Consider the following 17159-nt stretch of genomic DNA (forward strand, 5'->3'; position numbering starts at 1 on the left):
TGTGATTCTTTGTGACTCTGGGGCTTTCTTAGCAAAGTTACTAAAGTAGTTTGCCATTTCCTTCTCATTTATTTTTCAGATGAGGAAACTGAGGCAGAGTGAAGGAACTTGTATCATATAGCTAAGAAAGTGTCTGAGACCAAATTTGAAGATGTGTCTTGCAGACTCCAAGCCTGGCACTGTTTTCTGTATCACCTTCCAATTAAAATTTTCCAAAAGTGGACTAAGCTGACTTAAAATAGACTGTGTTCCCACTCGTTGAAGAAGCTTCAAGCAAAGGCTTGATGATCATTATTCAAGGATGATGTGAAAAAGATATTTAGGGTATGGACTGGATTTAGATGGCTACTGAAGTTGCTTCCAGTTCTGAAATTCTGTGATTTCTGATTCTTTTTTTTTCTTCCCCCTGAGGCAATTGGGGTTAAGTGACTTATCTAGAGTCACACAGCTAGGAAGTGTTAAGTGTCTGAGGTCAGATTTGAACTTAGGTCCTCCTGACTTCAGGGCAGGTGCTCTATCCACTGCACCGTTTAGTTGCCCCTGATTTCTGATTAAAAATTCCATTTTATCTAATATTTGCTTAATTTAAATGAAAGATATTGAGTGATTTCAAAGGGCAATTAAAGTATATTCTTTTGCAATAAATGTTTGACTAGGTATCTGAATAGATGTCACCATAGAAAATAGTTATTATATTTGGAACAAATTTAAAGTATTGTCAGTCAGGCTTATAGAAACATGGCATAGTGACTTTTTTTAACTGCAAAATTTCAAAGCAATGAGAAACTAATTTAATTTTCATATTGTGTGGGCTAATCAGCTTTTGTCTCCATGAGGTTCCTAGGTGACCTCATGCATCAGAATTTTCAGGTTCAAATAGAAAGGTGGATGTTCCATTGCAACTGTACCTATAGACAGATAGCAGGAAGGTCTGGGGGCTTAAAAAAAAAAAAACCAAAACATTTTAGTATCTTCTATTTTCAGACTTAATTTTCAGGTTTAATTTATTTTTCCAAGATTCTGATAGTCATAACGGCTTCTACCTTTCCATTCTCTCCTTTCCTCAAATGAAGCACTTCCTGGCTGCTTATACATAAGCTATGAATTATCATGTACTGTGTAAGTTAATGCAAAGATACTTAGCAAAATTAATCCAGAACCTTCATAAAAGCATATTTCAAAGATGCATTTGAAGACTTTGTTGTGAAACCTTCCTTTTCAGTTAACTTCTTACAAACATGATAGTAAAAGTTATTTAGAGTAATTATTTTGCTGATGCTTACTTCTTGACTTTAGATAGCCCTTTCTAATATGTATTGGCTAGTTTTAAAAAATTTATCAATTTTTTTTGATAAATCAAATCATAAATGGTGAACAAGAATAGGAAAAATTGTGCAGCAATGTATTTAACTTGAGGGTTTGCTTTTAAAAGTCAAATAATGAACTTTTAAAAATAATTTCTTTTAAGATTATGAAGTTTATGTCTTTGAATTTTGATCGCTATTGTCCTATAGATAGGAGTCACCCATTAGTATCTTTCACATTTTTTTTAAAGAATATATTGTAAATTTGAAAATTATAATTCAAAAAAGATACTAATTTAATAATTTTTTTCAGGTTCATATTGAGATCCACTGAATATATTCGGCTGACTGTAACAAAGTACTATTTCTGGGTTTATTGCTTCATAAGATGGAAACTTTGAGAGACAGAAGAACTACTCTGGCCAATTGCCTCATTAACATGAAAGGGGAGGAAGACATTGGTTCCAACAAATTATTTTGTAAAGTTAACCTAAGGCAGCAGAAGGAGATCCCTCATCTATCAGACACCTGCGCCTGGTCAAATAAACCTGGAGTTGATTTCAACAGAAGTTTACATAAAGAGCTATTTTCTTCTGAAATGAAGAATTATTTGGGTAAGACTGACCCATTGCCACACATTGGTAACAAAATGCCTCCTTATTTGAGAAAATCAACAAGAAGAAATTCAACTAAACCAGCTGCTCAGAAAGAGTCAGTTAATGTGGTTTTTCCTGCAAAAGAACATCATTTTGCTAAGATTTTCTGTGGTATTAATGAAGCAATATTGAGTGACTGGCTGGAAAGAGCTATCTGTTTTATTAATGACCTCAGAGAATGGTGTCACATAGGGGATAATTTTGTACGGTTTGCAAATTTTTGGCTGTCAGAATTACCATACAAACAAAAAGTAAACTTGCTGAAATTAGAAATGGGGATCTTTGAGGATGAACTGCAAAGTGCATTTTTTGAAGAGGTGGGTGCTGAGTTAGAAGTCTCTCACCTGCATTCCGTTCTTTCTGCAACACTGTGTGAATACCCTGAAGTGCTTCTGAATGATGAAACAAAATATGTTTTCCTTGACTACCTAAACCTCATGTCTTCAGAGCAAACGATAGAATATAAGAAAATGCTTTCAAGTTTAAAATGTACAACAAACAATCTTCAGATAGCACTGTGGTTGCTAGCTCTACGAGCATTTGCGTTAGCAAACCTTTGGCATGCAGTAGTTAAGGTAAAAGTGAAACAATAGTGAGGTTAATATAAAATTGGTTCTTTAAAATGAATGTTTCTAATTGAATTTAGATGCAAATAGTACAGTTATTAAGTTTCTGCTTAGGTTTGTGTGCTTAGGAAAATTTAAAAGTAGAGGAACTGGAATTGTTTTGTTGAAACTAGTTGTTAAAACAAGGAATCATTTTTATACTAGGAAATTTTAAAAAATATTTAAAATTGTGGCTAATGATATATTCAGAGTTGAGTAAGCCTTTTAGAATGTCTTTGCCAGCATTGATTTCCAACTAGAACTACTGGACATAAGGTACTCTCCAATTTCTAAGGGCTACTGTTCACTCTTCAGCATCTTTGTGCTTGTGACCTATGTAAAATTAAACTCAACTATTTCTAGCTCTGCTGGATTAACATTAAGTTGCTTTTTTTTTTTTTAAAGAAATGTTTTAATCTACAGTAAAATTTTACTTCCTTTCTCATTACTATAATTCTTTTTTCCTAACCAACTTTACAATATTTTAAAGGGGGCCCTAAGTTAAAAATTGCAGTGTTGGATTTCTTTTTAGAATCCTCAGAAACCTTATAGTATTATGTGAATTGAAAAGCTAACTTGAAAGTGGATTTGAGTGGTTGTAATTCAGCCACTGATTAGCCTATCAAGTGTTTCCATTATATAAAGGGCCCAATTTTCTGGGATTGAAATGTGTTCTACATGGAAAAATTTAAATTTTCAGAAGGTTCTTTTTGTTAACAGACTTTTCTCAGCCATTAAGCTAAGGTCAATGAGACTCTACCCAGTGTCATTGATGTATTGTGAAATAAGGGAAAGCACTGTAGTCTTGTATGGTTTAAAATGGAAGATGTTTTCTTGCCAAATATTTTTTTCATATCCTGTTCTTTTCCTTCTCCTCTTTCCTTTTTTGATTCATGGCTTTTCTTGCCTGTTCTTAAATATTTTATTGGCCTTGTAAATTGTAGAAATGTATTACACTTATTTGCCAAAAAGCAAAAGAATTTCCTAGGTAGTATTCAATGCTGACATGAAATTTGAATTGTGACTATATGAGAATAAATATGTCCTTTTAAATAAAAGCTCAGAATGGGGAAGAGCAAAAATCTTTACTTTTTAATCCTTTAGCTACTAAATTTTTTTTTTTTGATGATATACTAGGTTACTAGGTCCACACATATCCCTGTCAGCAGATTGTTATATCATGTGAAAACTAATGAATTAAATACTGTCTGATAGCACTGAGGAAGTTATATTGCACTCAAACACCAACAAACGCAGTTTGGGAAAGAAATTGGTTCCCAAAACAAGGACTGACAGTTCATAAAGTTACAGGTGAACACAGGTGAATTCTGTGAAATTATATGATTCCTTTTTATTTTTTCAAAGTAAAGTTATTTGATATAAGCATTTGATTTTGAGGCCATAAATGTAGAAGTCCTAAGGTGAGATTCTTCTAGCCAAATTGCCTCCATATTTATTCTATATAAAATCCTCTTCAAGTTTTGAAGTTTTGACGGTATAGATGTTAAACTACTTTTGAAGGAATTGTAATTAATAAAATTTGTGCATTTTAACATTGACTTCACTGATTGTTTCAGTGGATGAGTTTTTGAAGGTTAAATAGTAATTTTTAAATTAAAACATGTAAGAATAAGATTTTATTAGGGATTTCTTATTTATGTTTGGAAATAATAATCACTTTTGTGTCACATCAGAGCAGATTGAGGGGATAATTATTAAGTTACAAATCTATAGACAATAAAAAGCAATTGAGAAACTTTTAACTTTTAAAATTTAGGTCATTATTGCTTTTATGTCTGCTTAGTTTATAAATAGGGAATCAAAATTTGTTTTAGGCCTTAACCTAAATTTCTTACTGCTCTAAATTCAGAAAGAATTTTACATTACAGTATTTTTATGTGCATAATGTGAAATATTCTCTAGAAATTTTTCTGCATATTTCCTCAGATTTACAAACCAAAAAAGCCACACACAAAAAACCTACCCAAAACCACCACCACAACAAAAATCATCTTTTTCTGACCTCTTGAGCAGAAGAAAATAAAGGCCTTTGCTGAAAAGTGCCTGAACTTATAGTCTGAAACAGCAGTAATTCTGTTGTCTCTAGTTTGTAGAAAATAAGGGACTCAGAATGAAAGCTGTAGTGCCTAAGCATCCCCCTCACACCACAGTTTGGCAGTGACAGAAATGCAAAGTAATTCTGAATTCTGAAACTTAAAGTTTAAAGAATTATTTCTCCTAGTGGAATATTCATTTATTTCAAATTTTTATTAGTTTCTTCTCAACATTTCATGTTTATCAAGGACTAAGAAAATCTAATTAGTTTAAAATACATGTTTTCTTACATTGCACTTTATCCTACATATCTTATTGAGAACAATATGTTTGCACTACTATAATTTCACTGGAAAAGAGTTATTTTCAGTGGTCATGCCTCCCAAGGAAAAATGCTTGGGAAATAATCTCAATGGAAGAAGCTTTCACTCATTTTTATAAGATAAGTTTAACAATACAAGTAATATCTTTACTGGCTCTGAGGCTTGTTGTCTTTGGGGAAAATACTTTTTAAACAAACAAAAAAATCTTTTGACTTAGTATACCAACTTTGTAGCCTTGATAAAAGTCAAACATGGGAATTAGTCTTGACATTACATTTGTTATCTACTAAGACTGAAAAATTCCTGATCGTTGGAATTTCTTTTACTAGATAGAGCACAAGCTGTAGTTTTATAGCATTTTCAGACAGACTGTACTTCTGTATAGAATATATGGTAAATTTTATTTTTAAATTGTTTGGTTACCTAATGACATAGGGATATTTTTCTAGAGCAGCTGTAGATCATCACAGTATTAACAAAATAAAACACTCTGGTTAATTGTTTAATGCTTTTTGAAATTTAGTTTTATAAAGCAGTGGTCAGGAGCCAGCCTCCTCCTGGACTACCTAGCAAGAGTTCTGTTTCTGCTACTAGAAAACAAAAAAGTGATCTGTTTAAAGAAAGGTAAGAAAACTGTCCTTATTCTGACTTTTTAGAGTATGCCCTTTATCATGTGTGAGTTTTCAAAAATGATGCACCGTTCCTTTTAAAAATAAATTTTAAAATGTAATTATACAATGCCCATGTATTTTCAGGATCTTAAATTTTGTAGTGTCTTATTTCATTTAAAATCTCAAGTTACTTTGACAGTTTTATTCTTTGTAATCTTCAGGGGAGTTTAATATTTGCTATACTTTTAGTTGTCTTTTTAAAAATACTTACTTTTGCTAATTTTGGCAAAGATTAAGAACTAAAAACAATGACAGTCATCTTCTGGGAATGGTTCAACAAAAAGATAACTTTTAAAATATATATAAATTTTATATTCTGAATCATGGTCGTTAGGTACCTATTACATGCCCACTGGTTTTAGATCATTATGTAAAAATTAAAAAAGGAGCAGAAATTACAGCAGGGATGAAATGTGGTCATCTTTTATGGAACTCTTTCAGGAATGTGTCAGTTAAACTGTCATATTCCTGGAGTTCAGACTAGCGGCAGACCCCAGAAGAGAATCTTTATACTTTTAAAATTTTCTCAAATTATGGCCTAGTGACTGAATACTTTAGAATCTGATACTATTTCAGTGTATGATGTTATAACCACATTTGGAGGTTCTTTTGAAATCAACTCTTTTCCCCAGTGTCATTATAGTGAAGGATTTTTTTTTTTTTTTTAAATAAGAAAAAGTTCAATCTCATTTCATGGCTCAGGTAAAGAATTCTTGAAAGATAGCTTCATCAGGAACAGAGTTCATTTGTCACAGTTTGCTTCACATCGTAAATATTGCACCCAAACTTTTTTTTTTTTTTTTTTTTTTTAATAAATTGCCTCAGAAGGGGTAGAGTGAGTTTTGTTTTTCATAGATTGGCTGCAAAAGTAATTTCTTCCAGCAATCTTGACCCTGATGAAATGAAGTGTATATATACATACATATATATATATATATATATATATATATATATATATATATATATATATATATATATATATATATATTTCTGATGTAAGCCCTTTAGTTGTCGAGAGAGGAAAGCATAGGCATAAGAATGTTTATTGTAATATCAGGTGAATATCTTTCATATGAAAGGACTCTTCTTCAAATGTATAAGGAATGCGCATTTTTAAAAACCCTCTTAAAGTAGATCTTTTCTTCACTGGCAAAAGAGGAAGCATTCTTGGCTTTTTCATATTTTGGTATCTTTTTAGTACCACATTTAGCATGAAAATGAGAAGGCTTATTTTGTTAAATATTCTTTCATAATGTCAAGTTTTTTAGTGATATAGGGAAAGAAAGGTTGCATTAGGCATATAATCTGATTTTCTTCCTATGCCATTCTACCCATATCTCTGTTAGGGTCAAAACCAAACTTATGTTGTATTTAATCCTATCAGATAATAAAATTTTGTCATTAGTTGTTACCACTGTAAATTCTGAAGCATTTTTCTTATTACTACCACCAAATTAAAGTTGATTAGCTCTAACAACTGAACAAGCCATAGTTGGTGAACTTGTATAAACTTTGTGTGTTCATTTAGAGCACTCATAAGCAGTCACATTGAATTAAGATTGATTTTTGTCTACAGAAAAGATGTTTACAACTTTGTATTGATTTTTAGCATTTTGTTATCTAACATTTTTAATGAAATGCCAGTTTATTTCTGTAGTAACTTTAAAATTTATTGTTCATATGTAAAAGTAGTTTTTGTCAATAGTGCATTCCAAAATACTGAATGCTATAAAGGACTTAAGATAATCCTCATCTGTGCCACGAGAGGGAGCCCAGCATTCAGTTTTGAGATTATTTGCCTAAGTGATGGCCTTGTTTTCTGGTATTCTTAAATCCAAATTCATAACAACTCTGCATTTACCTTATATGGATTGTTACTTTGTTGAGTGTAATGTAAAAAACCCTTACAATAGGACAGTAACATTGTAAATGTTAAATAAAAACCAATAGATAGTTCTGTTGAGGTGTTTTTTAAAAAGGAAAATAAAGTGTGTTGGAAAAATATTATGTATGTTTTTTGTATGGAGAAGCATTAAAATATAAATCAATTTAAATGTAAAATGTTGACATATTCTGTATTAGTATACAGATATTTTCTGAAATTTATTTTTTGCTATCTTTTCCTCTTACTCTCATATGTCTTTATAGTTAGTTTGGCTCTCTTAAACTGGTTTTTCTACACACATTTTTCCTCTGCTGAAAATAGTGCCATCCCACACCTCCTTCATTGGTCACTGGATTTCTAGGAATCCTTTTTCTTCTTCGAGTTATAGCCTTCTATGAGGGCTTCTTGGAAACACAGCAAGGTAAGTTGGCATACACTATGTAGTCTATGACTTTTACAAAATCCTCATCTTTGAGTGTGGCACAGTCTTTAAAATATGGCTTAATGTTGAACATTGCTTTCACTAAATTTTTTATCAGCTTCACATGATGGTTTTTCATGGGTCTTTATTTTGAAATAGTTTTAGAAAAGTGTTTAGACTTAAAGTAATTTACTTCTTAGTAACTTATGAGTAGTGCTTAGAACTTAAAAATAATACATGTTGAATCAACTATAATCTCTTCCTCTAATTTCCATTCTCTGATACTGTGGAAATTGAAATGGGACCATTTCATCATTTGGTAAACAAAAATTATTGTTCAAGATCTTAATCTACAACATAGCTTACTTAGGAAATTCTTCCTATACTTCTTTTACTTACAAAAAAGTAAAATTTTAGGTATAAATCTTTAAAAAAATTTTTTCTCAGCTATGTTGAAAGGTTCTTTTTGTATTTATTTTATAGTAAGGGAGAAGAGATCTTAAAATTCTTTTGAAAGCATGTATTATATAATCTACATTTACTGTTTTTTAAAAAGGAAAAAACAAAATTGTTGGTGTGTTGTTTTTTTTTTAACCTCAATTTAGTAATGTGGACCATAATTTTTTTTTAAAGCAAATTTTTTTTTTTTTTTTTTTTGCTGCATTCCTCCGTTGGTAGATAAATCTAAATATTTCTTTCCTGCATGAGGAATAGTAAATATGAATAAAGAAATTAAATGTTTTTTCTTAAATACTGATAAAAGGTATCACTTCTACTTTATGCTTGACTCAAATCTCCCTTGGCCTGAAAGCCTTGGGTGGTTGTCTTTTCAGTAGGTTTTAGGACTTTTCTTATCCAAGATAGAATTTTTAGATAAGTTTATATTTGAATGGGACTTGTGTTTTACAAAATAGGAAAACATAGTTTTGCGAAAAAAGATAGTAATATCATTTCTTTTTTCTTTCTTCCCCCCCCCCCCCCTGAGGCTGGGGTTAAGTGACTTGCCCAGGGTCACACAGCTAGGACGTGTTAAATGTCTGAGACCACATTTGAACTCAGGTCCTCCTGAATTCAAGGATGGTGTTCTATCCACTGCACCACCTAGCTGCCTCGATATCATTTCAAGATACTAAGATTATATGTGAAAAATTTGTGATTTTTGATGATATAACCTAAAACTTTATATAAAATTCACTGGCCTTTTCTTTTATATTTTACTTTTCATGATAAAACAAAACTTTTGTGCTCTCTTTTTCTTTTTTTGACCAAAGCTGTGCTTTGAAAGGCATAGGGAATTCTATATGAGGAAAATACCATTATCAATATCAACACCTAGTATGTAATTTTTAATTCTGAGCATTTCTTGGGATGCTATAAGTATATATATATATGTATATATATATATATATATATGTATATATATATATATACATATATATATGTATATATATATATGTATATATATATACATATATATATATGTATATATATATACATATATATATATATATATATATATATATATATATATATATGTGACTTGCCTACGGTCACATAGCCAGAATGTGTTAGAAATTTCCTGTTTCCTGGATTCTGAGACCAGTTCTGTTTCTATTTACACTATGCATTTTTTTTCTACTATTCTTTTTAAGGTGGAAAATAATAACTTATGAACATGACTTTTTCATAAGTTTTTAATCTTTGCTTTATATAAAAGTTTGTTTTTGTCTCTTTTTCATACTTTTCCTTAAAGTTCATTTAATATTCTTTTAATTAATGAGTTCCCATCACTAACATGAAGAACTTCCTTGACTACTTACTATACTTATTTCATTTCCCTTTCTCTCCAAAATTCCTTTTTATAACTCTTTCAATATTCTGAAAATTTATATTAATTATCCTCTCCAATTTTGTTTTCTTAAATGAGCAGCCATTTTACATTTCAGAAGCTGTCAGTTTCTTTTCTGTAACCTTTAAGAAAATAAATATTCAAGTATGAAGTTAGGGTAAATGATGACACATCTGTGCATCAGAATATGGCAGTTAATCACATCTAAGATGATTCATAAGAATATTATGTACCCTACAGTACAGAGAAGCTTGCAAGATCAGGAAGTTATGTGGATAATTAAAATATCAGAAATTTCCTACTAACTTAAAGAATAACTTAAAAGTATATATATCTTTCTAGAACAGTCTTGTTGATGTTATGAGTTTTTTCCTATAATTTGCTTTCCCCTTTTCTGCCTTATTCCAGTGAAATGCCTTCTCACAAAATTAAGATTTGGTATTTGTATTCTACCAAAAAATTCATACAACTTGCACTCATAAGCAGGATGTAAGTGTTTCTCAACCAAGTCTGAAATCTCTAAGAGATAGTTGAGAAAAGACTCATTCTCAGGAAACTTGTGGCTGATTCATCATATTTTTTTAAAACTTCAGAATCACACAGAGGTGAAATATGGATTTGAAGATTTTTGTAGGATTTGTAAGTATACTGTAATGATACACAATTTTAACATCAATTTTTTTGTTATGAACTTGACCAACATTGACAAATTTCTACATACTAATAAGGATAGGAAAGGATGATTACTAATGTTTATTTTATATAAAGCTTAGTTTTTAAAAAAATAATATGATAAATTAAAAATATTAGTTCAAAGTTGTCCTGCTTGTCTTTGTGTCTCTCTGAATTTTTCATTTGACCTTTTTTTTGGGGGGGGGCAAAGAGGGGAATTGCTATCACTAGTTTTCTGCTTTCTCTTATAGTAAATGAAAAAAAAAATAGAATCTTGTGATAAATAAGTATAGTCAAGCAAATGAATCTATGCACCAGGCTTCTGAGTCATGGATGGTCAGTTATTGAACCTTTCATAATTATTTTCCTTTACAATGTTGTATAAAATTGTACAAATTCTTCTCATTTGTCTGTCTTGTTTCCACCTAGATTTTATGTATAGAAATAATTCATATTTAACTCTACATCATGACATACAAGTCTTCACAGGTTTCTCTGAAACTATCCCTTTCATTGTTTATTACAACACAGTAGATATTATTCTATTACATTCATATACAATAATTTGTTTAGATATTTTCAATTAATTGTATTCCTTATTTTCCAGTTTTTCAGTATAACCAAAAAAAAAAAAATGCTGCTATAAATGTTTCTGTAGATATAGAATCTTCTTTATCATCTTTGAGATATGTACCTAACTTTGACTATCAACAGATATGCAGTCCTGCTTTGTATTAAAGTCACATTCATTTCAGCCTTGGTAGTTTCTAAGATATTTTGTATTAAACATGCAAAAATTATATCATTGGTTCTTTTCCTTGTATTACTTAGATATTGAAATATATTGGAAAGTAGTGCAAGGCAGACTATAATTACATGCTATTATACATGCTGTAAACAGGAACTGTGGTAGAAAGTCACAATTCATGATGCAATGGAGGAATTAAGATGAGCTTTGAAGTGTGTCCCAAAAGTCTTAGTGTAGTTTTAAGCTTAAAATAGTTTAACATTTGCAATACAAATACTTTTCAAGTTTTAAGTGCTGTTTTTTCTTTTTCTTTTTTTTTTTACCACCTATCCAAATTTTACCAGCTCGTATCCTATTCTCCATGAATTTCATCAGGTCTTTTGAAAATGATATTGACTTCGAACTTTTATGGCCTTTATTGTTTCTTCTTGTCCCTTACTTGCAGTGATTATTCTCTACAACTTCTTTATTTTGTTTTCTCATGTACCTGTCTTAATTCCCAATTAGAAAAGAATCATACTGAATGTAGCAACTTGGTTATATTTCTCTTTATTTCTGAAGCAGTGCTTTGTACATAATGAGTACTCATCTATCTGAGATATTTAAAGCAAAGGTGATTATTTTGTTTCTTGTCTTCATGGAATATCTCCTGTTGCAGTCTGCCCTGCGCCTAACTTAGAGAAAAAAATTACCAAAAATATGAAATTAGTTTTAAGTTAAAAGATTTTTGCATTGCTTTTATGATATACCTGTGACTTTTATGATATACTTAGTGACTTTAAATCCTAAATAGGAGGTTTTTAATTTGGTTTGGAATCAAATGACATTTTACTATTTAAATTAGATATCAAATAGTTGCTGGATAGATAAACTGTGTGGAATGAAAGCTAGTAGAAATTGTGTAAAGGATTTGGAAAATCCTTGAAAAAGAATTTGAACTTGTTAATAAGTCTGTGAAGTAGTTATGTCTTTGGTTTTAAAATTATACTTTACCAAGATTTAGTATCTGGAGGTTAATTCAACTAACATTAATTTGAAGTTTCAAATCATATATTTTTTAAGTTGTTGGCATTCTGTTAAGAAATTCTCAATCAGGGGCAGCTAGGTGGTGCAGTGGATAGAGCACCAGCCCTGAATTCAGGAGGACCCGAGTTCAAATGTGATCTCAGACACTTAACACTTCCTAGCTGTGTGACCCTGGGCAAGTCACTTTAACCTCAGCCTCCGGAAAAAAAAAAAATTCTCAATCAGATTATTACTTCTAAGGTTGAGATGTTACTGGCATTATTATTATATAGTTCAGAAGAAGCAGTTAGCGAAGGATAAATTATTTTTATTTATATTTGACAGATTTCAAAATTTCTGTTTGACAAAGCCAAGGGGCAACCAAATCATCACTAATTCAATAGATTATTTATGGAAAAAGCCATAGTAGGCTTTCAACTATATTTCTTTCTTTCTTTCTTAATTTTTTTTTTTCTGAAGAAATTGGGGCTAAATGACTTGCCCAGGTTCACACAGCTAGGTTAAGTGTCTGAAATGAAATCTGAACCCAGGTCATCCTGACTTCAGGGCTGGTGCTCTCACTGCGCCACCTTGCTGCCCCTCAACTATTATTTCTAAAAGCAAGAGGACAAAAAGATTTTTTTTTTAAAAAAGTCCATTAAAAATATATTATTTCCTTAATGGACTAAGAATAACTGTTTACTAAAATACAGATGGTTAAGTAGCTGATCTTGGATCATCAATAGCATCATACTTAATTAAAAATAGTACATTAAACTGTCTTAGTTGAGCAAAACTTATATTTCAAAAACTTTTGTTTTTTTTATTTTTTATTTTTTTGGCAAATGCCATACATTCTTTCATTTAGTTTTTCTCCCATCATTTTCCGCTATCAAAAATATTAAGCTTATATAAATGCTTACTTCCTGAATTAGAACTTTTTTTAATAGGTACTTTTGGGTGATGATGAGCATTGGCTAATGCCAATGAAGATAACCTTTAGCTAAACTCAAATGTTTACGCTTGGTTCAGATTATAGTTATACCATTTATAAATGGACAGAAAAATGGCAACCTCTTCATGAAAATGAAGGTCTTTGATACTATTTTTTAAAAATTCTGATTAGTTCATAGACGTACCTAGTTTAATGGGCGAGTTCTGAATACAACCATTGAAAAAAGTGATGTTAATGTTTGTGATCTTTTTTTCCATTTTGATTTTTCTTGATATGACTAGTTGTCTTATCAAGTAGAAACCTGATTTCACTTCAGTTAAGTTTAACAAAGTTATATTAAATACCCACTATTTGCAAAACAAAGACAAAAAGAAAAAAGACCCTGTTCTCAAACAGTTTATACTATGCTGGTAGATATAACTTATAAATTAATAGATTTAAAACAAGATAATTTGAGAAGAGAAAGAACACTAATAACAGGAAGATCAGAAAAGGCTTCCTATAGGAAGTGATACGTGAGCTGAATCTTGAAAAAAGCTAAACATGATAAGTTAAACCAGGCATGGGAGACAGTCTCTACACAGATTTGGAGGGAAAAGATAAAATGCTATGTTTAGGGAACAGCAAGTAAACTAGTTTTACTTAGATAAAGATTTTTGTGAAGAAAGTAATATGAACTATTCTGGAAAGACAGGACAGAGCCAATTATTCAGGACTTGAATGTTATCAGCTTAAAAGTTAACTAATGACAAATATATTTTACATTTATATTAGTAAATCATAGTAAAGCATTTCCATAAAATTTTGAAAAATCAAAAACTATTTAAGCACTTGTTATGGACCAGTCATTCTGTTACACTAAGGATACAAAACAAAGCTATAGAATCATAGATATAGATTTAGAGCTAGAAGGGAGGAAATGGATTATGTGAGTTGTCCAGCATTACACAGTAGATATTAACAGTGAAATTTGGAGAAGATTCAAATATAGTGTACTCTTGTAATTTACATTTTACCATGGAAATAGTAGTATGTGCACAGGTGAGTAAATTGAGGAGGGAGAGAATACAATTGGGGACATCAGGAAAAAGGGAATCATAAAAGAAATTTCTACTTAAATTGAGCTTTGAAGAAAGCTAAGGATTTGAGAAATAGGAATAAGAACAACTAGATTCTAGCCAAGGGGAATAACTTAAATGAATATACATGTGCAGGAAGTGAAAAAATGTAGAATTCTGAGCTTAGTACAGTTTATACTAGTATATGCAGGGATATATTATTAAATAGGCTACAACCTGATTATGAAGGGCTGTAACTGTCAAGCTGAGGTGTAGGTGGTGTCCTAAAGGCTCATGAGGAGATAATTGAGGATTTTTGTACAGATGAGTTGCATGGCTAGGCTTGTACATCAAGTACATTATCTTGGTGACTTTGTAGAGAAAATGGATTGGAGGGGAAAAGACTGAAAGGAGGGGAATATTTGAGGACAATATAATCACATGAGGGGTGATAAAGGCACTTGAGCAGCAGTCATTATGGAGATTAAATTAACAGGACTTAACTGATTGAACTAGGAATCAAGAATCTAGGATGAATGAGGAGATGGTAGTAACTTCATTAGAAGGAACTTTGGGGTAGGGGAAGATTCTTTTCATTTTTTTTAGAAATGTTAACTTTAAAATGATGACAGAACATTAAGGCAGAGAAATAATAGGCAATTGGCAACAAATGAGATGCATAGATAATATACTGAATTTGGGAGTCACCTGTATAGAGATAATTGAATTTAGGGAAGTTTATGAGATTACCAAGGAGGACGAAATCTTCTAGGACAAAGCTTCGAGACACTCACATTGTGGGGAGAGTGATGGCAAAAAAAATTGAATGATAACCTACAAAGATGATTTAAGAAGGAGTGAACACAGGAAGAAAATGAAAGAGCTTCCTCAAGGAAACCTTGGAGAGTATTCAGGATAAAGAGTAGTGTTAGAATTTGCAAAGAGCTTTAAGGAGAATGAAGACTTTTTAAAAAATAGTTAAGTCTTTGGTAAACTTGGAGAAAGCAGTTTCCATAAAATTGTGAGATCAAAAAACAGATTTAAGGACTTGAGAAATAAGTGAATGGCTGTAATTTTTTCTCTAAAATACAATCTTCTCTGGGAGCAAATTTCTTGGGGGGCTTCTGGGAGCAGCCTTAGTTTCAGTTCAGTGTAATCACCTGAATGCAGCGTTATTAAAATCCAAATCCTTTGTGGTCTCTTTCCAAGTCTTATCTCCTTCATTTGGGGTTCGGCTAGTTTTTCTTAGAGGCCTTCTCTATTCTTGGTTCTGAGAGCTTAAGCTGCCTTCTCTGGCTTGTGAATCTCCTCGACTGAATCCTGGCTGAGGCTCAGAGGTAGTAGGCTTTTCCTTCCTGTCTTCTAAATGCCCCAGACTGAATCCTGATTGAGGCTCCTAGCTTATATATACTCTCAAAGGTGTGACTCTTGTAGAACTCTAATAAATACTAAGTACATTAGTGAACTAGAGAACTGTTAAGTACCTCGCTAAATTAGATATGCTAAATTAGATATCTGATTTAGCACCTTGTAAAAATCCTAACTTATCGAGTATGGACATGTTTTTCTGGGAATTTGGTAGTAACAGGAAGGAGACAAATAAGACAGTTTGAGAAGTTGATAAACATGGGGGGAGGACATTTAAACATCTTTTATAAGTGAAGAGAGAGGAGCCAAAAGCTGGGAAGAGATTGAAGATGGGGAAAAGGAAGCTTGTGAGTTCTGGGAATAGACAACAGAGAATGCTATCAAAGTTTAAAAGATCATTAGATAAGGAGGAGGGCTTGCCTCTTCCTCAGATAGTAGAGTTGATCAGTCTTTTGAGTTGTGTTCTACTCCTTGTGACCTCATCTGGGGTTTTCTTGACAAACATACTGGAGTGGTTTACCATTTTCTTCTCTAGCTCATTTTGCAGATGAGGGAGTGAGGCAGTTAAGTGACTTACTCAGGGTCACAATTGGTAAGTGAAGCTAGATTTGAAGTCATAAAGATAAGTCTTCTGCTTTCAAGCCTGACACTCTCCACTTCTAACTAGCACGACTCTTGTGAAGGCTTCCAGAGCTCTTTCAGGGCTTCTCCACATTTGGTATCTGTCACTCAAATCTCTGTAGCATGTGCCACATCCCAGTAAAAGTGCCTTGGCATTGACAGATGGGTTAAACCAGGTTGAGGATAATCAACAGGCCTCAAACCTGGCAATGACCTAGGGGGATAACTATCCCAAACATGTGGAAGACTTTCCTGGATTAAAACAATTTGTTCCATTGGCCATAAAAGCAGCTAAAACAGGTACTGTGGGACACTTAAAGGTCCAGATATCCAGATCATCCACTGGCATCCCAGGCATAGCCAGTCATCTTGACTTTTGTCCTGCCACTGGACTTCGATAACTCTGGAAGAGAGAACAAGACTGATAACTGCAACTTGTGCAACTCTGTCTCAGTTAAATCCTATTCATAAGTAAATGAAGCCCTGTGCTGTCACTGGTCTTCTTCAAAAACAAAGGATAAAGGTCTTAAATAACATGAATCTGTAGTAGACATAATTAGTAGGGTTTTATTGTTGCAGATTTTTCCATTTAATAGTTAAGAAGTAGAAGCTGAGATGATAAGTGGTGGGGGTGTCATAAAGGAGGATTGGGGAGGAAGAAATGGTAAAAGTGAACTTTGGGGGCTTTTATTTCCTTTCTTTTTTTCATAGAAATTGATTGCTTTTAATTTTATATTACCTACAATTTTCCCTGTATTTTCCTTAAATTTTATTTTTTTTTCAGTCAAATCAGTAAATATTTAGTTACCTGTATACCTAGATTGTGTTAAGCACTATGAATGTGGGAAGAAGTATAAAAGTATGCTTCTTACTGCCATGTATGTGTCCCCAATAGAAGTTTGTGAAGGCCATTTTTAATTTCCTCTCTGACATCTGGAAGCAGAACCATAACCAAGGCTTTCA

At 31.9% G+C, this 17159-nt stretch overlaps 1 protein-coding gene across 9 annotated transcripts in view; it reads left to right on the top strand.

The window, feature by feature from the left end:
- Positions 1 to 17159, top strand: part of LOC141550417 (small integral membrane protein 10-like protein 3) — a 177845-nt gene that overhangs the window by 22779 nt on the left and 137907 nt on the right. For 2 of the 9 annotated variants that reach the window (XR_012484601.1, XM_074281056.1), the window contains exons 1-2: positions 1032 to 1119; positions 1618 to 2535. The exons of 3 other annotated variants lie outside the window; for them this stretch is intronic. Coding sequence is in view for 3 of the 6 variants with exons in the window: in XM_074281056.1 (XP_074137157.1) it covers positions 1693 to 2535 (843 nt within the window). In the remaining 3 variants the exon portion in view is untranslated. Of the gene's footprint in view, positions 1 to 1031; positions 1120 to 1617; positions 2536 to 5466; positions 5568 to 7820; positions 7921 to 17159 lie in introns of those variants that run through there. 4 more of the 9 variants (XR_012484600.1, XM_074281055.1, XR_012484603.1 and 1 more) reach the window with 4 other exon arrangements.

The sequence above is a fragment of the Sminthopsis crassicaudata genome, chromosome 1 (assembly GCF_048593235.1).
Source record: "Sminthopsis crassicaudata isolate SCR6 chromosome 1, ASM4859323v1, whole genome shotgun sequence".
NCBI lineage: Eukaryota > Metazoa > Chordata > Mammalia > Dasyuromorphia > Dasyuridae > Sminthopsis > Sminthopsis crassicaudata.